The sequence below is a fragment of the Budorcas taxicolor genome, chromosome 4, assembly GCF_023091745.1.
Source record: "Budorcas taxicolor isolate Tak-1 chromosome 4, Takin1.1, whole genome shotgun sequence".
NCBI classification, from domain to species: Eukaryota; Metazoa; Chordata; class Mammalia; order Artiodactyla; family Bovidae; genus Budorcas; species Budorcas taxicolor.
Window position 1 is genome coordinate 27,129,519 of NC_068913.1, and position 24,887 is coordinate 27,154,405.

The 24,887-nt window shown below is 41.0% G+C and overlaps 2 protein-coding genes across 2 annotated transcripts in view; one reads left to right on the forward strand and one right to left on the reverse strand.

The window, feature by feature from the left end:
• The window catches only part of ANKMY2 (ankyrin repeat and MYND domain containing 2), a 38,245-nt gene extending 37,089 nt beyond the window's left edge, over positions 1 to 1,156 (reverse strand). The window contains exons 1-2 of the mRNA XM_052638814.1: positions 1,087 to 1,156; positions 871 to 979 (exon numbers count right to left, since the gene is read on the reverse strand). Coding sequence (XP_052494774.1) covers positions 871 to 937 — 67 coding nt within the window. The 5' untranslated portion in view covers positions 938 to 979; positions 1,087 to 1,156. The remainder of the gene's footprint in view (positions 1 to 870; positions 980 to 1,086) is intronic.
• A 370-nt stretch (positions 1,157 to 1,526) lies between these two features.
• Positions 1,527 to 24,887, forward strand: part of BZW2 (basic leucine zipper and W2 domains 2) — a 63,054-nt gene continuing 39,693 nt past the window's right edge. The window contains exons 1-2 of the mRNA XM_052638455.1: positions 1,527 to 1,649; positions 18,388 to 18,452. Coding sequence (XP_052494415.1) covers positions 18,395 to 18,452 — 58 coding nt within the window. The 5' untranslated portion in view covers positions 1,527 to 1,649; positions 18,388 to 18,394. The remainder of the gene's footprint in view (positions 1,650 to 18,387; positions 18,453 to 24,887) is intronic.

The window sequence follows — 24,887 nt, forward strand, 5'->3', positions numbered from 1 at the left end:
GGCACCTGCCAGGTAACGGGACTTAGCAGTAAACTCTTCTGGGATATCCGCTGGGGGACTGAGGGGACACATGGCTTCTGGCTCGTCCCCGGGGCCTGCGTCTCCCTCCCTAGTACCAGGAGCGGTGGAAGGGGACTCGCGTAGGGAGAACGGAAGAGAATGCGCGCAGAGCGCGATTCCAGCCCTGCCAAAGAGCGCCAGGCGGTGTGGACGCCTCCTCAACCCCTTCGCGCTTTCGCGCGAGTTTCTGCGGCGGTCGGGGGCTTCTGGAAGGATGCCAGGGAGGCCTTGCAGGCAGAAGCTTCAATGCGGCAAGTCACAGATGTCGTTTTGTGCCCTTATAAAGAACCCTGCTTCTTAGGAGCTCTCTCCACACACACCCCCCGCCCCCACAAAGGGGGCGGAGACAGCCAATGGATCCAGATCATTCGGCCTCCGGAAGTCGAAACGGCGCTGTAGACACCGGTGTAAGAGCCTGAAACTTTCCGGCCACTATCGCCCAGGTGGGCTGTGGTCAATTCACCTGAGGAGTTTTGAAGAATGCACATTCTGAGGCCCCACCCCCGGGTGGTTCTTTATTATCCGATGTGGAGCCCGGAAAGGTGCCACCTTCTAAAAGCTGATTCAGAGGACGAAAGTCTGCAACCTCCGCTCTCGTCCCAGCTGCGCTTCTCCCTCCCCACCTCTCCGCCCCCGCAACTCGTCCCAGACCAAAGGGAGGAGCGCCGCTTCCCGGTGGTAGGGTGTCAACCTCGTAAAACCGCAACCTGGGGTCAGCCGGGCCTGGGGCGCCGCCCGGGCTCCGCCACGCCCCTCCCTCCGCTCCCCAGCCAGGCAGGCAAAGCCCCCGTCGCAGCCCAGCACCCACACCTTTTCCGATGACTTCCAGCAGCTCCTTTTCCTCCTGGGTCAGCTCGCCTTTCTTTAGGTGAACCATTGCTTCCGCCAGCTTGACGGCTATTCTGTGTCTTCGGGAGTACTAAAAAGAAACGACGTTTCTGTATTAGGAAAGCCAGCCGCAACGTTAGGCAACCTGCGACTAGGACACTAAGTAGCCAACCGCGGAAGCATTCGAATTCTCTCCACCTTCCAGGAGCTGGCGAGCAGCGGGCGAGCTCGGGCGAGCCGGGCGGGCGGTCTCCGCAGGCCCAGCGGTAGTCCCCGCCCCCCGCGCCTCGTTGGCCCGGCAGGGAGGAGGAGCTGCAGGAGGCAGCAGCGAGGCTGTCCCATTGGAAGAGCCTGGGGAGGAAAAACCAAATGGAGAAAATCACTGGGGGGTAATTAAATGCTTCTTGCACGTTTCCCCCAAGCCACTCTTTCCGGTTCAGATATTTAAGGACACACAATAATTAAATCCTCTATCTGAAACTTCTGTGTTCAAAAATTTCTTCTTCGGGCATGCATCTCCTTAGTTCTCGCTATACAACCCCCCCCCTTTATTTCCCTGGAAGTGGAGCGGCCCGGGCCGGGGGCGGGCTGGGAGGCGGGGCGGCGTGGGAGGCGGGGCTGCGCCGAGCTCCGTGTGGATGTCAATGTGTCTGTCCTTCACTCCTCCATTGTCTGCCACCACCGCTGCCGCTTCTGCCGCCGCCGCTGCCGGGATCGCCGCAGCCCCCAGCCTCGCGCGTCGCCGCTACCTCCTCGGACAGGTGAGAAGCAAGCCAGGTAGGGCAGGGGAGAGCCGGGAAGCCTTAGACCACCGGAGCCAAAGCCCGACTTGGAGCTTCCCCTCCGGCCGAAGGTGGCCGGGAGGAAGCATGTGCCTGCTCGGGCTGCTTCCTGCCTCTCGGTGGGGAAGCCTCCCCTCCACCCCACTACCATCGCTTATACAGCGTATCGGTGCCCTAGAGTAAAGACCCACCACTCGCCACGTCTGGCCGCCCCGAGAGACCAAGGGCGGGCAGGGGCTGGCCACGCGGTGGGAAGTGGCGGGTGCACAGCGTCTCGTGCGTGGCACCGCCAGATGCAACTCCGGAGGAAGCCAAGGTTGAGGCTCTCAACTACGGGTGGGGAGGAAAGGAGCTCCCCATTACAAGCGAGGTGAAAGCATGTGAGAATAAGTCTCTTCTGGCAACCTACCCCTCGCCCCCACTTGTCATCTCCTCCGGCCTCTGTGGAAGCTGTAGAAGAAAACCGGATCTGATCGCGCTGTGTGCCTGTAAAAGGTGTTTGGAAGCAATTTACACGTGCACTAATACTTGATTTAGGGGAGACAGTCAAGGGGGAGGGGGGGAGGAAGGGCCTCTTCACTCTGCTAGAGTTCCCAGTCTCTTTGTAACTCAGATCTTGAGATTTATGGAAATAGGGAGGGGAGGGGGAAGGGGCGGAGATTAAATTGGTGTTGCTGTCTATATATAGCATTAGATTAGCCTCTTAATCCAACCTTCATTCAACTGTAATATGTAACCTCAAGGTTTCACTATGGGAAGCTAGGGGATAAATACAAGTGTGCACCCTCCTGTGGCTCAGCCACAAGACTTGCTTGCTAATATGAAGTCAGTCATTCCTCCCGGGTGCTTATCCATAACATATTTACAGCATTGGTGAAAGCTGTTTAGAAATTGGTGTTTACGGTTTCTCTACAGTCTAGTATTAGTGTTTCTCCCAAGACCCTTCTGCTTCCAAGAGAATAATTTGAATGATTACGTAGATTATTTTTTTTGTTAAGCATCCCTCCCCACCACTCTTCCTCCCCTCTTGTGCCATATATGAAGTGAAATGTATTTTCCTCTGGCCTTACACCTTCATTTCTTGGAAGCATTCACTAACACTTCTGAAATCCTGGAAGATGTTCACCCTTATTTCCTGTCTTTAAAAAAAAAATTTTTTTTTCCCCTCTGAATCCCAGATGTTTTTTTTCTAAGGCTTCATCTCTGCAGGCTGGGGCAAATCTGAGCCAGAACATCTCACATGAAAATGGTCTGAAATTATTCAACTCAATGTATAACAAAGAAACTTTTGTTTAGGGATGCTTTAATAATGATGTGACTGTTCAAACAAGTAGTAAGGCTTTTGAGTGACCCATCTTTTGTAACACTTAGAATGCTGCTATTGCCACAGTTACAGCTGATTAAAAACACAGTCTCATGAAGGAGCAACCCACAAACCTAAGAAAATGCTTACAGAGTAACCTTTCCTTACCATGTGATTTAACATCCTATAAATCTGAAACTCCAGTACTCTGGCCACCTCATGTGTAGAGTTGACTCATTGGAAAAGACTTTGATGCTGGGAGGGGTTGGGGGCAGGAGGAGAAGGGGACGACAGAGGATGAGATGTCTGGATGGCATCACCGACTCAATGGACATGAGTTTGAGTGAACTCTGGGAATTAGTGATGGACAGGGAGGCCTGGCATGCTGCGATTCATGGGGTCACAAAGAGTCGGACACGACTGAGTGACTGAACTGAACTGAAGGGATGTTACAGAATTGGGTGCTTCATTGCCAGAATTTCCATGTCTTCTGCCAAATTGGGGCCATGGTTACTTGAAGGTCACACCTGTTTGGCTCACTGAGGTTGTCAGTTTCTAAAGGATAGCAACTTATTACCTGTTTTCCTGGTGCCTTGTTGATACTTAGTCCTCTGTGACTACATTCATTCAGTAAATCTAGGCAGCTAGAAATAAAGCAGCTAACATCTGCCTTGAAATGCATGTAAGTAACATGTTAATTTTAAATTTCTAGATAATGTAATGGGTAGTGTTTATCATATGGGTTACATTCATTGTTTTGTACAGTGTTAATATTGAATGTAGGAATTGGATCGGCTAATGAACATAACTTAGACTTGTTCAAGGAACTTTTTTTTGTATGAAGAATGTGTTCACATCAAAGAAGTTTTGTTGGTAATAAAATAGGTACTGCTTACTGGGTACTTAGTCAGCACCAGATAGTCCACCAGAAGCTTTGTATAGGATTAGTTTAATCATTGTTGTAATGACCCCAAAATTAGCCAATATTACCCCTGTTTCTGAAAATAAGAGGACAGAAACAAAAAGAAGTTAATTTGCCCACAGCCCTACAGTTAGGAAGTATCACAGCCCAAACTGGAACCTAGATCTGTCTCCAAAACCTTTCCTCTTTGCGTTTTTCTCTATCTACGTGGCTGGAAGTAAGGGGGAAAGTATATATTCTTTAGCTTATAGGTAACATGTTCATGTGGTTCAGTGAGACAAAGATACAAAAAACTCTCCAGCCTCTTCCCAGTTTTTCTCCATGTCCTACAACCCATAGTGTCTATTTTTCTCATACCTTTACTGAGAAATTGTATGTGTTTATAACTTGCAGGTGTATTTCCACTTTTTTTTAAACAAGTGAAAAGTGTGCTAACACACTATTGCACACTGTGTAATGGAATTTATATAATGCTTTGGTTTCTTTCCTCTTCTGTGAAAAAAAAAAAAAAAATTTCTGAAATGTCTGAAATTCTTATATGTGTCCCTGTCAGCCCTTTGCCTACTCCTAATACCTTGGACCTCTCAGCCGATTGCAATGGATTCCTAAGTAGCTTGCTTCCCATCTGGCTCATTCAAGGCCACCAATAAACAGTCAGCACTCATCCTCTACTGAAGGATGAGACATACTTTGTAAAGACAGAACTGATTCACTTAAAAACCTGTCGGTGGCTCTCCACTGGCCACAGAGTAGAGGCTCTGGTCTGGGCTGGAGAACTACTTCCAGTTCCCCTCCACGAGCCGCAGACAAGTGGTCCACGTCTGGTCTGGGAGGCTCTGACTTCTGGTCCCAGCCAGCATTTCCAGTCAGCCAGCCCTTCCCACATAACTCTGCTCTAAGCTCGCCTCACTGCTGATTCCCTAACATGCCAGTAACTTCTACCCCTTTGTTCCTGCTCTTCTCTCTTCTTGGAATGACCTCCCTTTCCTCTTCACTGAGTGTTTCTCTCCTTCCCAGATCTGATCAGGTGTCAACTTTCAAGAAAATTTCTTCTGCCCTATCCAGGAGGGGAATACAGGCCCTAGTAAACATGTTTATTCCTGTCCATCAGCAAGGGCGATAAGGACAGTCTTTCCTCGTGAGTTGCTGGTACAATTGCTGACATCCTCTGATTTTCTCCTATCTCCTTATTAACCCTGATCCCTCCCCGCACCCCTAAGTTAACATCTTTGCTTCTTCATCGGGAGCTCCATGAAAATAACCTAAAGCCAGCACCTTTTTCGTGACTTTCTAGTTCAGTGTTTGTTAATCTGTTTGATCCGTTCTCCTTCTATACTGTGAATTAACCAGGATTAGTTTACCTTTGCTTCTCAAGATCGTGACCCAGTGTCTTGCACCTAGTGTGTGCTCAGTGCATACTGAGTTGAATTCAGCTTGATCTCTAAGTTATTTTAGGTAGATTTATTTCCCTACTTGACTAATCCTTCCTGGCAATGTGAGGTGATGTGGCACTAAGCACACACAGTCGTAACCAAGCGCAGAAGGTCTTTAAATGTTTTCAGTCTCAAGCTGCTTGACATTCTGATGAATGCTATCAACCAAGAAAAAAAAAATTGTTCATATGTACGTGCTACAAATTTTGCCAACCATGCCTGGATTCTCTTTGAAACCTTTGACTTCCAACTCTGTGCTTTAAGAGAATGCTGTTTGTTTTTTTATTGCAGGGGAATAGCTGATTTTTGAGTGTTGTAACTTTGGTGGGTAATGTTTTCCTTGACATTTGACTCTTGTCTTAGGTACACTTCTTGACTGAGTTGGATATTTGATGATATTAAGGAATTTCATTTTCCTTTAGGTCTGAAACTAATATTATGGTTATATTTTAAAATATCCCTCATCTTTTAGACATGGGTACTGAATTATTTAAGGTGGGAATGGTAAGATATCTAACACTGGCTTTAATCTAATTTCGTGACAGTGATGGGCAGGGACTGAATAAGAATATTAATGAGACAAAACTCACCAATGCTGTTAACAGTTTAAGGTGGGCAGTGAGTACACTGACTTCGTTATTCTCTCTGCTTTTGATATGTTTGAGATTTTTCCGTAATGAAGTTTTAAAAAGGAAGGTTTGGGACTCCCCGGTAGTCCAGTGGTTAAGACTCTGTGCTGCCAATGCAGGGGACCCAGGTTGAATCCCTGGTCAGGGAACTCCAGCCCACATGCCACCATTAAGACATCCTGCGTGTAGCAAGTAAAATCCTGTGCAGCCAAATAAATTTAAAAAAATAAAGAAATAAAAAGGAAGGTTTGGAAGTATTATAGCTTCTTAAGAAATTGTTGTTTCAGTTTTTTTTAAAAAGAAAGCAATATGGATACAAACATTCTTTCTCTGTCCTTGGAGTTTAGCTTATGCAGTTATCCATTTAATGTTAAAACAGTTACACCTAAACGTGCAAAAGGTTGTCTTGTGAACAATGCATTTCCGTAAACTGTTCATGTCACATTTTAACTTCTCCCCCGAATGAAGAAGGGGTAGGTGGCATTCTCAGTGCTGTGTCACAGGCTTATGAATATCCTGCTGTCAGTTAATCTTCATCCTTTTTGAACTCTGACAGAGTAATTTGCAGACAAGTCTGAACAAGGGGTGCAAATATATTTAGTTTAACTGAGAAAATCAAGATATGAATGAAGTAGAGAGACCGATTTCCTTCTCTGTCTCATAAACCACGTCAGAAGACATTTCCAAAGAAGGAGTACTTTGGTAATGTTGTGAGCAGCATCAGTGTAGTTAGAACAAATCTCTCAGTGTAGGAAATGAGGACCGCACTCAGGTGTGCCTGCCATGCCCTTCCTCAGGGTTTGCTTAACTAAAGGCTCATTTTGACACCTGCTTTCTGAATTCTTAAAACTTTATAACTTGTGTGTCCTGGTGTTTACATTTCTCGTATGATGTTGTGGACTTATGAAATGTTAATATTTCCAGAGGCCAATATGAAATATGTTGGTATCATTTATAATCTTACAGATTTCTTTTTTTTTTGGAAGGGTTTTTAAAGCATATTTAATTAAGCTTCAAAGCCAAGCCTTCACAATATCTAAGGCAATGCAGCCAATCCAGTCTCATTGCCAGGTGATGTTGAAGCACACACGCGGGTGCTTCCAGCTTCAACTCATGTGTCTATGTTAGCTAGGCCACTGTGGAATTTAAAACTCTAGGCCGCTGCCTCTTTATCTCTGAGCATAGTAAAGCAATTGCAATAATTAAAAATAGAAAGCTGTTTCTGCATCAGAAGGGAAAGGTAGTATTCGCCTTCCCAATAAATACATTTAAGGTAGAAAATCGGTGTTTTTATGTCTCATAATTTGATTGTCTTTTGCTGGGTTGTTAGAACAACCCAGCAGATGAAGCTGCCCTTAAAACTATATTCATCAGCCTCTGAGTAAAATCTCTTCCTGGTCTGTTGATTGTGGAGTATAGCAGTCCCATTAAGTAGCCTCTTCTGACCTGGTGGGAAATGATTATGGATGAGCCCTGGGAGACAGCCAAGCACAGCCACAGTCCTGAGAATCGGAGTGGCAAAGCCACGGCTCTGTGATGAGGTGGCTTTTCCAAGGCAACCTCTCTTGCTTTCACTTTCTTCATATATAAAACAGGGATGGTAACCAAACTTACATGGTGACTTTGAGGATTCTTGAGGATGCCCTGTGAACTATAAAGTGTTATATAAAAACTAATTGATATTTTTAGGGCCAATTCTCCCTGTTTTTACAGTTGAGAAGTAGATGAATAACATAGTTGTAGGCCTAGGTAAGAAGTCATTTTAAAGTAAAATTGTATAGAAATTAGTATTCATATAAGCCCTTCTTCCTACATTTTGGAAGAGATTTGTTTTTCAAGAGAGACTTTCATAAAAGATGTAATTCTAATAACTCTATGTCAGGATTAACATTATATATATATATAATCCTGAGATAGAGTTATTAGAATTACATCTCTTGGTGTGTATCTGTTGTTTTCAGCAAATCCCAAATGATAGATGTGGTCTTTGTCCTCAAGAGGCTTCCAGTGTCCTCTAGGAGACCTGCCAGTCTCTGAAACAATGACTAGAGTCCGTTGCCTGTTCAAGTGGCTGTCTGGCTCCTTCCAGTCTTTCAACTTTAATTTGAACAATGTGCTTATTCCCCTATCCACCCAGAGGTTTCCTGCTCCCAGAGTGCCCTCCTCCACCCATTTCTGCCTCACATTTTACTCAAAGCCTTCTCAGCTCCTCCTTCAAACAGCCTTCTCCAATGCCTAATCTGAGCAACACAGTCCACATGTGTAGGTTCCAGAATGGGTGGCGCTCAATGGGAGGCTCAGAGAAAATGAGATTGTGAGCAGAGTGTAGAAGGACTGGTGAATTTGGGCAGGTGAGCCAGAAAATGGAAAACATTCCAGGGAGGACAACCCCTAAGACAACAACTCCATAATATACTGTAACATAAATATTTATAAAATAAATATTGCCTGTAATTTTCTGGCTGACCATCTTGGAACTAGAAATTTTTACGTCATAGAAGAGGTAGATTGTATTTTAAAGCACACTAGGCTTGTTCTTGCTCTCAAGTAGTTTATGACATCACATGTTTTCGACTAAACTGAAAATTATAAAGCAGTATCTTTAGAATTGTTGGTAACAGGAAAGTTGAAATGGACATGAAAAGAAGCAATGGAAGAGAAAATCACATACTTATTAGGATATTGTGTCCTTGAATACAAACTGATTCAAAATTATCCAAAATAGCTAAAATATCAATAGCCAAAACAGCTAGACAATCAAATGAGTAGGAAATTGTTTATGAAATTTATTTTACAAATGAAATATAATCCATGGAACCTGTTTTTATCTATACAGTGCCTTTAAAGCATTTTCTTCTGTGATTTTTTTTGCCAATTGGATTGTTCCGATTTTTTTTCTACTTTCATTGACGAATGGAATAATGACTGAAACAGTTAGACCTGAGAGATGCAACTCGGATTTAATAATCAGATTAATGTGAATCACTTTAATGCGGGATTGTGATTGTCATTAGGAGTTTCCACAACATTTTTTCCTTTGTATCTACTGGGGAAAAAAGTTTGTGATAATTTAAAATAATTTCTAAATTTTTTAAAATATGAAATCTACCACTATCGGCAGTGTATACAAGAGTATTTTTCATTCTTGGCTCACTCTGATGTATGTGCTGGGGCCATGGGCCTCTTCAGCTAGTATCTTTTGGGCAGTTAAATGCCAACTAGAATGAACTGACCTGTTCTAAATTTGGCATGTGATGAGTGAAGAGTGCCAAAAAATGTTCTGATAGTCATATTTGTAAACTATTTTGAAAATAAAAGGTTTAGATAACTCACCGAATGACCCATTCTTCTTTGACAAACACCCGAAGAGAGTGCTTTCATTGTTCTTGCCCGATTTTTTAACTGCAGGTGTAGCCTTTGGTATTTTTTGTTTTGTAATTTTATCTTAATTACAGAAATGATATATTAATAGGAAAACAATAATAACAAATTCTTGAGCGATGTAGAATTATGTTTCCTCTTCTCATAATCCAACTTATTTTTATGTTAGATGAGGACTTTCAGAAAATAATTGTTAGATGCACTGTTATTTTGAGGACTTCTAAGTAAATCTGAAGACAACCACTGAGCAGAGAAGGGGAACAGTAATGAATATTAACTCTTAGCACTGTGGAGACTTTATCATAAGCCACTGTGAGGTGTGCAGTTTTATAATATTCTACTGTCGTCCTTTTTCTCATATTCACACCAAAGACTTGAATGGTTTTCAAACCAACGTCTATGGCTTCCTGGATTTGTGACCATTTCTAAGAAAAAAAAGAACAGGACATACGTTCTTCTCAGTATACAAGGTAATAGAAAGGGGTTATTGTAAACAGGAAGGAGAAGCCCGTGTCGCTGGTACAGAGGAACCTGCTGGCTAGAGGAAAGGATGCCACTTCTCGGCGCGTGGAGGAGTGTGAAGATGGTGTTTACATGAGGGTCGAGCCTCTGCAGGAAGCAAGTTGGGCACTGGCTCCCATAGTACCAGAAACCAGGGAGCCATAAATTTCCTACTGTTTACATGTCCATAAGAGTCAGGATTTCTGTTAAATCCTCTTGCTAAAAATGAATGTGTTTTTCCTTACCAGAACTCCACAGAGAACTATTTGGCATTTTGGAGGTAACATATGCTAATTTAGTTTATCCAAGTGCTGAACTAGACATTAAAATTAATATTTATGCTTCACTCTCTCTAACTCTAAACCCATAAAATCCATGAGGCAGATAATGAAAAAGCTGCCGTCAAGAATCATGTAGATTGTTACCCGACAACTTTGGTTGGTTCTTTGGAGGAAGTGCACTGTGAGGAGACAGTTGATGGGTTCTGGCCCTGGCTGTTCTGTGTTTGATTTTTCCTCTTTGATCTCTGCTGTTATCACCAAGGTTAGAATGGAATGCATGGCCTCAGACAAGTGGCATGACATCTCAGAGTCTTATCAGAGTCTATCAGAGTCTTAAGCTTATCAGAGTGGGTCTAGGTTTAGTTCTTCAGGTTTCAAAGTGTTCCAAGCTTCATGGATAGCCATTATAAGTTAAAAAGTAAAAAACAACAACAATAACACACATCGAATTGTTAAAGCATTAATAAACACAATTTGCAACTCAAATTCATCACAATGGACTTTAACATGCTGGAGACCATTCCTTCTTAACTCACACTGCCAGCTAATCTTGTGCAGTGCTTGGCTCAGAACCCCACCTGCTAGAAAGTGAGCACCAGGCATCTCATCTATGCGTCTTGTCTGGTCCCCACTGCATCCCTATTGCCAGTACCAGGTAGGGCTTCCCGGGTGCCGCTAGTGGTTAAGAATCTGTCTGCCAGTGCAGGAGACGTCAGAGACTCGGGTTTGACCCCTGGATCTGGAAGATCCTCTGGAGGAGGGCATGGCAATCCACTCCAGTATTTTTGCCTGGAGAATCCCATGGACAGAGGAGCCTGGCAGGGCCCAGTCTACAGGGTTACCAACAGTCGGACAAGACTGAAGTGACTTAGCACAGCACAGTGTATGTTTAATAAGTGAATGCAAAGGAGTTATTCTCTATATGTTTAGGCTTTTTTAGAAAGTATACATGAGAGTTTGTAATTCTGCTCTGGCCTTCCTTCCCCCTTTTAATTTGAGTTTGTATAATTCACTCCTTTAAAATTGTACCTGGGAATGCAGTCTCATATCAGTGTGCTGTGTCCCATAAGTCCCAGGCTAAGGTTGGATATTTATATCCAGTTTATGCTCTCCTCATTGTGAAATAGGCATGTGTAACTTTTTGTGTGTGTGCAACTCTTCGAGTAAAGCTTCATCTGCTAAACAGGCTTGGGCAGGTTCCCTCCTGGGAGAATGGGGGCAGGAGTGGCCTGGGAGAACTCACAAGTGAGAAGATATTTGGACTTCTGCCCACCACCACGTTTGAACTTCCTGAAGGTCCATTCCCATGTTTTTTAAGCCACTGCTCCAAAGCAACATTCTCCCACTAGTTACCAGTCTAGTATTTTTGTTTTGTTTTTCAGAAAATTCTGTTTTCTTCTGCTCCTTGATTAACACGCTAAGAGAGGAACAGATTTCAATCCCCCTTGCCATGATAACTTACCATCTAATCTTCTGTTTGTGCTGATAGTCATAAGCATTCCCATCACCTTTGTGTTTGATACAAAATTAGCCTAAATCAACTGGTTTGCGCTCTGGTATTTGACACCACTCCCTGCTGATTTTTTAAACTTAATTTTTTTAGGTTCACATCAAAGTTAAGGGTACAGAGATTTCATATATACCCTCTGCCCATATACATAGTCTCCTCATTATCATCACTCCTCACCAGAGCTACTCAGTGATACATTTGTTTTGTCTAAAACTGACATTACTGTGTGGCAAACAAATCACTCAAGGAAATATCTGCCTGATTACTGCTCTGATATGTGCAGACCTGTGTGTACAATGTTCAGTTCTTGAGAGCAAAGCCCATCTTTGGCTTTGCTTGCCGTTTTTCCTCTCTAGTGTGGGGTCTTCCAACCACTGGAAATTTTGGACCAGATAACCTTTTGCTGTAGGGGGCTCTCCTACAACATTATAGATGGTTCAGCAGCAGCCCTGGCCTCAACCTACTAGATTCCAGTAGCACCCCAGTCTTCCCAGCATGACAAATAAAAATGTCTGCAGACACTGCCAAATGTCCCTTGGGTAAGAAAACTAACCCTGGAGTGAAGCCACTGCTCTAGCACAGTGCTTGACACAGAGTAAACGCCCCTCAAATGCTTGATAAATTAATAAACATGTTTAAACCACAGCTAGACATTTAATCATTGGATATTTCTCTGTTTCATGCCACCATTTCCTCTAAATTCTCCGAATTTACAGCTTGAAGTATCCTAGTAGGTATGCAGCTCTTATCACCATCCTCTTGTCTTGTAGATAAAAATTCTAAGGGTCTCATCTAGCACAAGGGTTTTAGGACATTTTGTTATTAAAACACCCTGAGATGTTATGTTTGAGGGATGGCTTTTCTAAAAGCTCAAGTATAGTAGTATTTGTAGTTGAAGGTGTGTTTGTGTTTTTCAGAGTGTTGAGACATAAGAATAACATCAGCAGGATTAGGCCATCTGGGAAGCTGAGAGGGGCTGGTCAGTTGCTGGGGGAAGGGAAGGGCCCAGGAGAGATTGCCTCTGGGGAAAGTGGAAGCTCCCAGAGAAGGAGGTGTGCTTGCCCCAGGGACTTTGTATAGGGTTCATTAAATAGATAGCATGAATGGATAAGCAGAGTGAAACTATTTAGGAGTTATTTATACTTCTTGGGAGTTTTTGAAAATAATTTCATTGAGATGAAATAAGGGACGTTATGTAATCATCTTATTTCAATGAAGAGGTTGTACAGTGATAGTTAAAATGTAATTTCTGAAATATTTTTATTAAAAGGGAAGCAAAAATCCAGTGTTCAAAAACAAGATAAAGTTTAAGACATGAAATAGATTTGGAAATGTTATAATAAAAATTTAATCATGATGCTTTTCTGTCTTCTTAAGGAAGATTTAGATGAACGTAATTAACTCAGTGTTTATTTTTTTCACAGCACAATTCCTTAGGCTTTTGATCCCTCTTTCTTATAAAGTCATTGCTTAGCAGCACAATTTAAGTTCCAATCGTTAGTGTTCCTCACTGGAAACTATTGTTTCAGTTTATTGTTTTGTACTTTTTAAGATAAGTATTTTTGTCCTTTGATATCATTAATTATAAAAGTGAAGTGGATATGAATATAACAATAATATTTATATTAAAGAAATATTTGCCTGTATTTTAAAACATTCTTCTTTTATAGATAGACTACTTATTTTAAATTTTAATGTTATTTCAATTATTATAAATACTGAAACTTATGTAGAGTTAAATTCTTGAAACTTGCTCCTAAACACAGAGTATTTCCCTAGAATATTGCAGTGAAGTGGCTCAGTAATATTTTGAGTTTTGTGTCCTGGTGTTGCTGCATTTGTACAACACACTTTATTCTTTGGGTATAATTTTGTATGGCAACAGTATCATACCCAAAGAATAAAGTGTGCCTGGGAAATCCCATGGACAGACAAGCCTGGTGGGCCACAGCCCATGGAGTCACAAAGAGTCAGACACAACTTAGCAACTAAACAACGGCAAAAATCATTGTTAGTATCAGAATCAATCGGAGGTCTTTTTGTTGCCATTGTCTTAAGTAATATTGATTGTACACAGAGTTTCACTTTGGAGTTTGGTACTTTTTCTTTTCTTTCCTGCTGTAGACACGTAGTTTTGAAATTTGGGCAAAATGCTCTGCAGTTACTTTATTTGAAAAATGCTAAGTAAGAAATTGCTTTTCTTTGAGTATATTTTCATCTTCTTATCAAGTCTTATCAAGTTTGTGTGTTGAGCCATGGGGAATGCTTTGGAACGGGATTGCCCGTCATGATAGCCACTAGGCATGTTGGCTGTTTCAGTTTTCACTAATAACAATTAAATAAAATTAAGCATTTTCTTCCTCATTCACACTAGCCACACTCCAAGGATGCTACAGGTGTCTAGTGGCGACCGTATTAGACAGTGCAGATACAGAACATTCTCACTGTCACAGACAGTAGTGTTAGGCACTGCCTTTCCAGGATGGCTTCCAGGTGGCTCAGGGGTTAAAGCGTCTGCCTGCAATGCGGGAGGCCCAGGTTCAATCCCTGCGTCGGGAAGATCTCCTGGAGAAGGGAAATGGTAACCCACTCCAGTATTGCCTGGAGAATCCCATAGACGAAGGAGCCTGGTAGGCTACAGTCCATGGGGTCACAAAGAGTCAGACAGGACTGAGGGACTTCACTTCACTTTCTAGGATGGGTATTGGCAGACTAAAGTCTGGAGGTCCATTTTGAGCCACTATTTGTTTTGTAAATGAAGTTTTACTGGAATGCAACCAGGACCACCTCTTTGCATTTTGCCTGTGGCTACTTTCAGGCAGGCTGTAACAGCGAACTGTAAGAATAGAGACCTTGTAGCTCGCAGAGCCTAAAATACTTCCTTTCTGTCCCTTTATGGAAAAAGATTGTGACCCCACTTTTGAGTATCCATATTCATAATGTCGAGATTGTTTGAATAGCAGTTATTTTATGTGTAGTATATATTAGCGGTATTAAATGCCTTACATAAAGTAGGTTATCATACTTCAGAGATCAGCCAGACCAGGACAGGCAAGATCTCTTAATTACTAGTTGAGAACAGGCTTCCCCTAGGAGGGACAGCTGGAAGATATGTCTGTCTCTGACTGATCAGACACTTTCCAAAATGGAGAGAATTAAAGAAGAGTATAAGGGAAGGCAACTCACAAGGTGTCAGTCTACTCAAGGTGGGCAGGGCAAGTGGCAGAATTAGCCTACAGCAGCCATGAGGCCCCTCAGTGCTGCTGGCCCTCCGTCACACTGCAGCCCAGAGTCTGGTTGGAAGTGAGAGATGGAATGTGAAAAGGGTGTGAGGTCAGTTAGCCATTTAGGCTCAAATAGAAATTGATTTTAAATTGTTATTTCATTAATAGAGGACCTGGTCTCTAATGTTTGTTGAGTGGATCATTTTAGTATTTTTATGACCTCATCTTCTAACATTTCCAACTTTACATAAAAATTTTTAAAAAATAAGTACTGTTTTAAACCATGGAGCTTTTCCATTTTGGTGGGACATGAGCTTATTTTTCTCTGCGAATGTTTGAGTTACAGTGTTCTGAATGGAAGCCAAATTATCATGCTGTTAGTTAGTGGATATCAAGTTATAAATTGTAATGCAATCTAATAACGTGACCTTTTTTGGTTGGCCTAAGAGAACTGCCGTTGTTGCCCTTCTGCTGTGACTTGCCCAGGTTTAAGCTGGTGCAGTTTCTTAGTCTACGTGCCCTTGCTCTTCTTCGGCCAGGATTCAGTGAATGCCTTATAAAGGCTGACCCTCTCTAGAGCAGATTATAATGTAGCACCAGAGCTAAATTTAGAGAACAGCCAAGCCTCTGCTCCAAATAGTAACAGCTAAGTGATAGAGACTTTTGGTGAACAGAATATCTTCAGTTAGTCATTCAATACCACTAGGTGAATCTCTATTTGTGTGTGTTTGTTTATTTTAATTTTTGATGTTGTATATGTCAAAAATCTTTGCATACTTTTTTTAAAACATTTATGTGTTCTTACCTTATTTTCCACATAGAATATGTTCAGGTTGTACAAAACAAGCCCACATAACTGAACTTTGAAGATACAAACTTTCCTGTTTAAAACTAAAGAAGGGATTATAAATGGAGCTAAAGAATTTTTAAAATACAGTAATTCACTCCTAGGTAGGTTTTGTTTGGTGGTAATTCTCCATTAGCAGGAAAACAAAAATAAGATATTAAGGTAATTAGAGAATTCTTTGTATTTATACTGTAGACTCTAATAGAAGGGGCACACACTTTAAAAATAATTTTAAATTCTGAAATAAAAACATCTTTGGCAAAGGGTAATGCCTTCCATACATGTTCAGCTCCTGGAGAAGTTTCAGGCTCTATTTTTGGTTGTGTATCTCAGTACAAGACCCAAACCCTTTAACAGGTATTTTTTCTTTGCTAACACAAGAAAATATTTTGTATGATATTTGTTGTGTTTGGGGAGGTATGGAAACATTAAGGAAACTACATGCACACTTAGCTATATTCATTACTTTGCCCCAGTGGATCTAGAGTGAATCTGTTGAAAATGCCAACAGGGAAAATCCTGAATGAAAGAACTTTTCTGTAAATATACATAATGCATTAGAAACTCTGTTTCCAGTGCCTCTCAAGTGAAATGAGATTTCACTGATTAAGGTTATTGCATTTGTAACTATTTCATATGCAGCTGCTGCCCCATTCACGGGACATCCCTTCGCCACTCTTGACCTAGGGGAGCCTCGCTGTTGTTTCACCTGCCTCATTGTACTGGAAATGTTTGTGTTTTATCTCCTGCTGGACTCTGTGCTCCTTGAGGGCTTGGAATCTAGCTTAGTCACCTTTATATCTAAAAGCAGTATGTAGTAAGTTCACTTTATAAGACTGATAAAAATTCTCTCTCTTTAACCATGAAAGAAATTACTTTTGGGCTTTGTTACTTTATTTTTAATGAATTTCACTTGTGAAATGGCGATTCAAGTTTTTCCATGATAAATAGATTGCTTTCTATGTGAAAATAGGTGTTTCTCTTCTTTCACTGGATGGGTGGGAAGAAAGTTTTGGTACATAAATTGAATAATTTTTCCACATTCTTGAGAATGTTTGTTAATTACAGTTTTAAAAAACTTTGAAAGAGAAATAATTTGCTTCACATTACCTGGAATTGTTTGGTCTTCATAACTTAGGCAATCTAGATACATTTTCAGATTGTAATATTTATGTCAGCAAGGTTATTCTCAGTTTGTAGAAGCTCTTTTTAGAGCAGGTTTTTCACTTTTTTAAAAGATAATTTATGATATTTTAAATTATTAACTCCAGTAGAAGAATTAAAAAGCCCAAATATGCATCCTCTGAAGTAAACAAACAAATGAAAAACTGTTTCTTGTCTCATTCTTAAATGTTCCTTGTCTAGAAAAGCAAATATTACACGTACCCCCTTTTAACCAAAAAATTATGCTTTGCACTCTTTTATTCAATTTGCTTTTTTCCCTTCGCAATTTACCTTGAACATCTTTCTCAGTATGACAGCTTACTGACAATTATTTATTCAATACTTGATCTCAGTGTTGTTTTAGGTGCTAAAGATACAGTTTTGAGTAAAACTTGTGAAGTCCCTGCCCACAGGGAGGTTACACTGTCATCAGGGCAATAGACCGTGGCAAACAAATCCTAAAGAATGCCAGGGGCTGCTGTAAGCAATGAAGAGAAATAAAGCTAGAGAAAGACACGGAGCCTTGTTAGTCAGGATGGTCTGGGAATTTCTCTGAAAAGGAGGTGTTTGCAGAGAGTAAAGCCACATGAATGCCTTGGGAAGGAGTCTTCCCAGAAGAAAAATGACCTTCCCTGGCCCAGTGGGAAAAGCAGAGGGCTGGGTGACTAGAGGAGTGAGTGATGGGAAAAGATAGGTATAGGAAACGTAATCAGAGAGGCAGCCAGAGCCATATGCAGCACATTTGTATCTAATTTGTTTTGTAATGCTTCATAGTTCCATTCAATGGCTTATTATAACTTATTGAACCAGATACTGGTTTATGGGCATTTGACTTTTTCATTTGCTTATGCATCCAACAATGTTGCAACTAAATCCTTTTAGATACACATGAGTATATTTACATACCATGAGTATATTTACATACTTGGTGGGTATAACTAGAATAAATTCCTTGTAAAGGAATTGCTGGACCATAGGTTTTGTACATGTAAATATTTATATTCACCAAATGCGTTCCAAACGTATTGCATGGACTTTATCCCTTATGCCAAAGTTTATGTCTATGATTATTTTCCTTGTGTCTTTTGTCAACACTAGAGGCAATGGCACCCCACTCCAGTACTCTTGGCTGGAAAATCCCATGGACGGAGGAGCCTAGTGGGCTGCCGTCTATGGGGTCGCACAGAGTCGGACACGACTGAGCGACTTCAGTTTCACTTTTCACTTTCATGCATTGGAGAAGGAAATGGCAACCCACTCCAGTGTTCTTGCCTGGAGAATCCCACGGACGGGGGAGCCTGGTGGGCTGCCGTCTATGGGGTCGCACAGAGTCGGACACGACTGAGCGACTTAGCAGCAGCAGCAGCAGCAGATATTATAAAACTTTAAAAGTTTTGCTAGTTCAGTAGTTACAGTTATCTCATTTTGAAAAGTGTATTTAGAAGAGTAAAGTCAAACATACTTACTGGAAATATATGGACTGTTAATTTGAAGCACATAATCTTTATTTTTTTGTTTTTAGAAATTTTATGAATAAGCATCAGAAGCCAGTGCTAACAGGCCAGCGGTTCAAAACTCGGAAAAGGGGTAAGTTGTGTTGTGTTTGTGTGTGTATGGTGGAGACAAGGAGGGTGGTGGGGGGGAGGGGTTGGGGGGAAATGTTGTTTAAAGTGCTAATCAATATATAAGTTTGGAGAATGTCAAATTTAACAATATAAAACCAGTTATTTGACTAGCAAAAGCCAATTTATTCAAGAATAGTCCAAAGAAATTGCAATTCTGGATATTTGAACTATGGGGCAAATCAGAACAAGGATGAGGAACTTGCTGTTGTAGAGAAAAGAGGGAAGCTGAGAGGGGCTGTAATAACCGAAGAGTCACATTAGGACGCTGGAAGTCCAAAGTACGCAGGCTTCTCATAGGTTGCACTGGTACACTCTCTGATTGGCTGGGCTGTGGTTAGGTGGAGAAAAGTTTTCTTCTTCCTTCTGGATAGTAAAGTAGGCCATAGCTTTCTGCTGGAGACTAGAGGTGAAGGCATTAAGTCTCTTCCTGTTTGGAATAATTGATGGTGCATGAGAGGGTGTAAGAGCTCCCCCTACAGGCATGTCTGGACTCCAGTTGTAGCTGAAGTGAAGGGAAGTGAAAGTCACTCTGTCATGTCTGACTCCTTGCAACCCCATGGACTATACAGTCCATGGAATTCTCTAGGCCAGAATACTGGAGTAGCTAGCCGTTCCCTTCTCCAAGGGGATCTTTACCAGCTGAGCTACCAGTGAAGCCCACTTTTAGGTAAGGTTTCTTAATTCCACAAAGAAAATTAGTATTCTCTTTGTTTCCACCGAACCTCATTAATTCCTGTCTTTTGAGCTCAGACTGTAAAATCTAAAGTTCTGCATTCAAGCTTCAGAACTGCCAGTTATTTAGGTGTTTGATTTTTGAACAAGTCATTTAACTTGTCTGAGCTTTGTGTCTTTAGCTACAAAATGAGGGTAATTATGTCTGTTCAGGTTCCCTTAGTCTCATGTGAGGCTATGAAGGCAATTGATAAATTTTACTATTTTTGACATTTGCACTTGGTTTTTGCTTTCTTTATGTTTTTAAGAAAATGTTCATATGCAAAGATAGTAAAGCTACGAGAAGAGTAAATTAGGAAAAGAGATATAATAGAGCTGTAACCGTTTCAGAATTTTAGAAAGTCGAATGAATTTACCTAAATATCTTTAAAACTTTAAAATTCATGATATTTTCAAGTGTCTTTTATTGTGGGAAAAGTAGTGATAAAGCCAGTTTGATGGTGGCTGTTAAAACATCTGTATGTAAGTGACTCCTTTTGTGTTCATCTTACCATTTCTCTGCATAAAGAATTTTTAAGTATTCTAAATATTTAACCAGTTTTGCATAATTACACAGAAATCCTCTTGGATTTAAGAATAGTTGAGCTAAAACTTGATTGGGAAACTTTTTAAAATATGAAACATGGCATGACTAACACTGAGGAGAGTGACTGAAAAATATTTAAGGAAGTATCATGTGTAAAGATAAAGGATGATTGAATATCTTTGTGAAGGAAGGCCTCATTGCTGATTATGAAACAGAAGCTATGTAATGGTCTTCTAGCACTAAACTGTGGAATTGTTAACCTGTGTCAGAGGCCTTTGGCATTGCCCACAGGGTCTGTAGCTGAGGTTCTCTTGTAGTGGTGTCTGTGTAAGAAGCAGCCCAGTGTGGCCATGTAGAAAGAAAAGATTTCTCAATACAATGGGTCAATTGAATAAGAAGACATTATAAGAATATACACTCAGTAGCAGTAAGTCTAAATTTAACTGTAAATGCTGCCTGCAAAAAAACTTCACATTCTCTCTAAAAAATGAAAAAAAAAAAGTTTTAAAAACCAAAAAAGTAGTTATTTTGTACAGTATTTCTGTCTTATATGCTTTTATTTTTATGTTTTTATTTTTTGCATTCTTGACTCATCCCCATAAATGACGAACAAGTATAGCCTGAACCACCCCCTGTGTTTAGTCCTTTTAGAAACTGTGTCCCCGCTTACACAATGAGGATTGAAGTCTGGAAGCAGATAGCCATGCAAGGTGCCGAAACCAGCATGCATTCTTTGTCTCATTGTGTAAAGCAGTCTTGGGAAAAAAATAAATAAATGACGTCGATGATTTCCAAAGGACTTAATCAGAAATCTAGTCACAGTTCAGGTATTCTTGCTCCTGGTAATGTGATAATATTTAACGTATGCCCCACTGTGAGGTGAAGAAAGGTTTGCCACCACCTGCCCGCTGAGGGAACGTGTTAATCTCAGACCTGGATCTTCAGCTCAGGCAGCTTTCTTAACGTGACGCTGATTCACGGTAGCTGAGCTCCAACGCCAGGAGAGGGCCTTAGGATGGATTGCACAAGAGCAAGCATGAGTCAACGAGTCAACTGGCTCTTACAGTCAGTCAGTTCTGAAACGGAAAGGTTGCCTCTCATACTGAACTGGTTTGCCTCTGATTCATTTGACGGGCAAGATTGTGCCTGCGTCTCATTGCTTCAGGAGTACACACAGAGAGTCACCCAGAAATATGTTATCCATAATTTGCCAGTTGATCTAGATTTATATAACTCAGGTCTGTTGAGGATTTAAAGCTGCATTTGAGCCATTTTGTGCAAACTGCTGACTGGGGGAAAAAATGGATCAGCCTCATTTTCTGCTTTTCATAACAGTAAACTGCCTCCTGACAATTCATCGTGTTTTGGCTTTTCTTTTGCTATTATGATGGGGCTGACTTCAGATAAATGGTTGGCAATTTCATAGAGCTGAGAAAAGAAATCTGCAGAGGATATTTCAAGGTCATTTTAATAGGCTGTCTTCTGAAGCTCTGTCTTCAGTTTGTAACTATTCCCTAGCACAGCTAATGCTCTTCCCTGCCAAGTTAGTCTAAAAATGTTTTGTTCTTTTTTTTTCTTCTTAACATCAAAATGAAATATTATGGTGTGTGCATGCTAAGTTGCTTCAGTCGTGTCTGACTCTTTGTGACCCCATGGGCTGTAGCCCACCAGGCTCCTCTGCCCTTGGGGATTCTCTAGGCAAGAATACTGGAGTGGGTTGCTATTCCCTCCTCCAGGGGATCTTCCCAAACCCAGGATCAAACCCGTGTCTCATGTCTCCTGCATAGGCAAATGGGTTCTGTAACATTAGCACAACCTGGGAAGCCCAAACATTATAGTAGGGCACATCATATAGCACTTATCCTTTATGAAATATGCACATCTTACTTATAATATTTTCTCCAAAGAAATTATGTTTTCTTCTGCGACTTGTGGGAATCTGAGAAGGATGAACACTTCTTGCCTGAGCCATTGTTATGCTTAGAGGAAATGAGCGAGATGAAATGTTTAATAATTCAAGTGGTCCCCCTCTAAATTTTGTAGAAAAATAAAATTAAAATTAGTGAAAATAGGAGTGAGAAAAAATGAACCAAACATCAGGCATCCAGAGTGGCCACATACTCAGGTTTCTCTCTGAAGCTTTAGATCTGAGTTGACAGTTTTAAATAACTTCAGATTTGTAATAAATGGTGTTAGGAACTAATGAAGTAAATCATTTAAGGTAATATATATTGGAAGTCAATCTGTGTGTATGGTTAGAAAATCCATCATATTTACTGTTGGTTGTTTAAGGTGAAAAAGAACCTTTGGGTAAAAGTATTGTCTTGTTTCCCCAAACTTCCATTAACGTTCTTGCCATTTTCCTGTACAGGAATTTTATATTCCTGCAGATGGACACTTAACTTAGCACATGGGAGTTCTGTTCTTCATCCTGCAAGATAATTATTAATCCTCCCAGGCCGTCATGACTTTTTAAGATTCCCAAGCTATACGTGAGCATTTTGACCTACTGCGTTATTACTCACTGTTGAAATAGCTCTGGCTGTAATATCCTGCCTTCCTCTCTGTTAGCAAGTCTTTTGAAAAAGTGTAACTGGAGGGTGAAAGCCTTTTCACAAGCGAAAGTTTTTAAGTTGTCTGTTAGATTCAAAACAAAGCTGTCTGTATTTGTAGCTTGGTCTGGATTGTACTTTATTGACCAACTTATATTACCAATGCTTCAAATTTATAATTTTCAAACCATCAAAGTCTGTTCTGCCGCCTGAATCAACATCCTAGTATGTTGGGGTACCATTATGTGGGTGGCCTCAGTTGATTTTGGGAGCTGGTCACAAGTTTTAATAAGCTTAGTAGTCTTCCCTATTGGCTTAGATGGTGAAGTGTCAGCCTGCAATGCAGGAGACCCAAGAAGGAAATGGCAACCCACTCTAGTATTCTTGCCTGGAGAATTCCATAGACAGAAGAGCCCAGCTGGCTACAGTCCATGCGGTCACAAAGAGTTGGACACAACTGAGTGACTAATACTTAGTGAGCAACCTGTGGTCTTTTTTTTTACTTCTCACGTTTTTTTATTAAGGGAAACAGAACTTTTTCCCAAGGTGGGAGGAGAATTACCCTTTAGCTGGACGCCCAGCAGGGGGATGATGCTTGCCAATGAGTTCGTCTTTCTGGTCTCAGTTGCCTGCTCCTCCCACACCCCATGATCTGTTCTTGTAGGGCGCCCATTCTCTCCCTCCCCCGCTTCACAACAAGACCCTAATTATGTTTTCCCCCACAGTCAACATTTGCATGTTCTTGTCTGCATAATGTTTTGCTTATGGAATCAAAGGGACTTTTATCTCTTGTTCATGACAAATAGTGTTCAAGTTAATTTACATCTGTCTTCGTGGAATCTTACGCTGCGTGACTGTGACTGGTACTGGGAATGCCATTCTTCTCTGCTTCTGAGGTTGTGGTATTAACCTCTTACAACACATCCTTTCTGTTACACCGTAGGTAGGCAGTCTGTAAAAACCAGATAGCTGCTCTCTGGTTTAAAATGTAGTTTTTAATTGTATCTAAGTCATGCACGTACATGGTTTGAAGAGTCCACACATACATGGCTTAAATAGTCAAACCATTCTGCAAAACATGTTGTAACAGCACCAAGTCTGTTTTCCAGCCGTCTTCTTTCTAACCTTTAACTGCTCCTTTTAGCATTTGCATTCCTATGACCACATAACACTTCTACTTGGCTCTTTCTTGATGTTTCTGTTGGAAAGGTATATTATGGATGCACTTCCAGCTGTGGGAGATGAGGATTTGTCTCTTTCACGCCCCCCACCCACCTGCAAAATCCTCTTCTTGGTCTGTGTTCTTTCATTTTATCAGTTTTAGCTAGACTCCTGACTAGGGGTTATATCATTGTGACCTGGTACATGGTCTTCAGAGCTAAACTATTATTTATTTTTCTGAACACCATTTTCACTTTGGACTAAATGAGTTTATAGTAATTGACTTTTTTTTTCTTAGCTTTCTGTACCTTAAAACTAGACAGCACTACACTTTCCTTTGTTATGTAAATCTCTTCATATAAACACTTTTGGAATTCTAACAATGACATTTTATTGAAGGAATTCTAACTATGTATCATTTCATACTGTATGATTGCATTGGAAAACACTCTTCCATTCAGTTTGTTCTTTAGGCCACTTGTCCAGTTGTTAACAGTACAGCTTGAAATGACCCTTTTCCTACTATCCTGAAAAGTACTGTTGTCTGTCTCTTAGATTTTTTTCTCTTTTTCCCGGGATCTCATAAGTTAATAAGATCATGAAATCATGAGTTACTCTTCTGTTTTGGTGGAGTGTCTGTTTCAATTGCTTTTTAAAAAGAGTGAATGAGAAACATAATTTTTGAGGCCTTGAATGTTTTAATATGTGTTTAATCTGCTCTTACGTAGCAATGGGGACAATAAAGGACAGAAATGGTATGGACCTAAAAGAAGCAGCAAATATCAAGAAAAGGTGGCAAGAATACACAGAAGAACTATACAAAAAAGATTTTAATGATCCAGAAAACCACAATGGTGTGATCTCTCACCTAGAGCCAGACATCCTGGAGTGTGAAGTCAAATGGGCCTTAGGAAGCATCACTAGGAACAAAGCTAGTGGAGATGATAGAATTTCAGCTGAGCTATTTCAAATCCTCAAAGATGATGCTGTGAAAGTGCTGCACTCAATATGCCAGCAAATTTGGAAAACTCAGCAGTGGCCACAGGACTGGAAAAGGTCAGTTTTCATTCCAATCCCAAAGAAAGGCAATGACAAAGAATGTTCAAACTACCACACAATTGCACTCATCTCACATGCTAGCAAAGTAATGCTCAAAATTCTCCAAGCGAGCCTTCAACAGTAATTGAACTGAGAACTTCCAGATGTTCAACTGGATTTAGAAAAGGCAGAGGAACCAGAGATCAAATTGCCAGTATCTGCTGGATCATAGAAAAAGCAAGAGAATTCCAGAAAAACATCTACTTTTGCTTTATTGACTATGTCAAAGCCTTTGACTGTGTAGATCACAACAAACTGTGGAATATTCTTCAAGAGATGGGAATATCGGACCACCTGACCTGCCTCCTGAGAAATCTGTATGCAGATC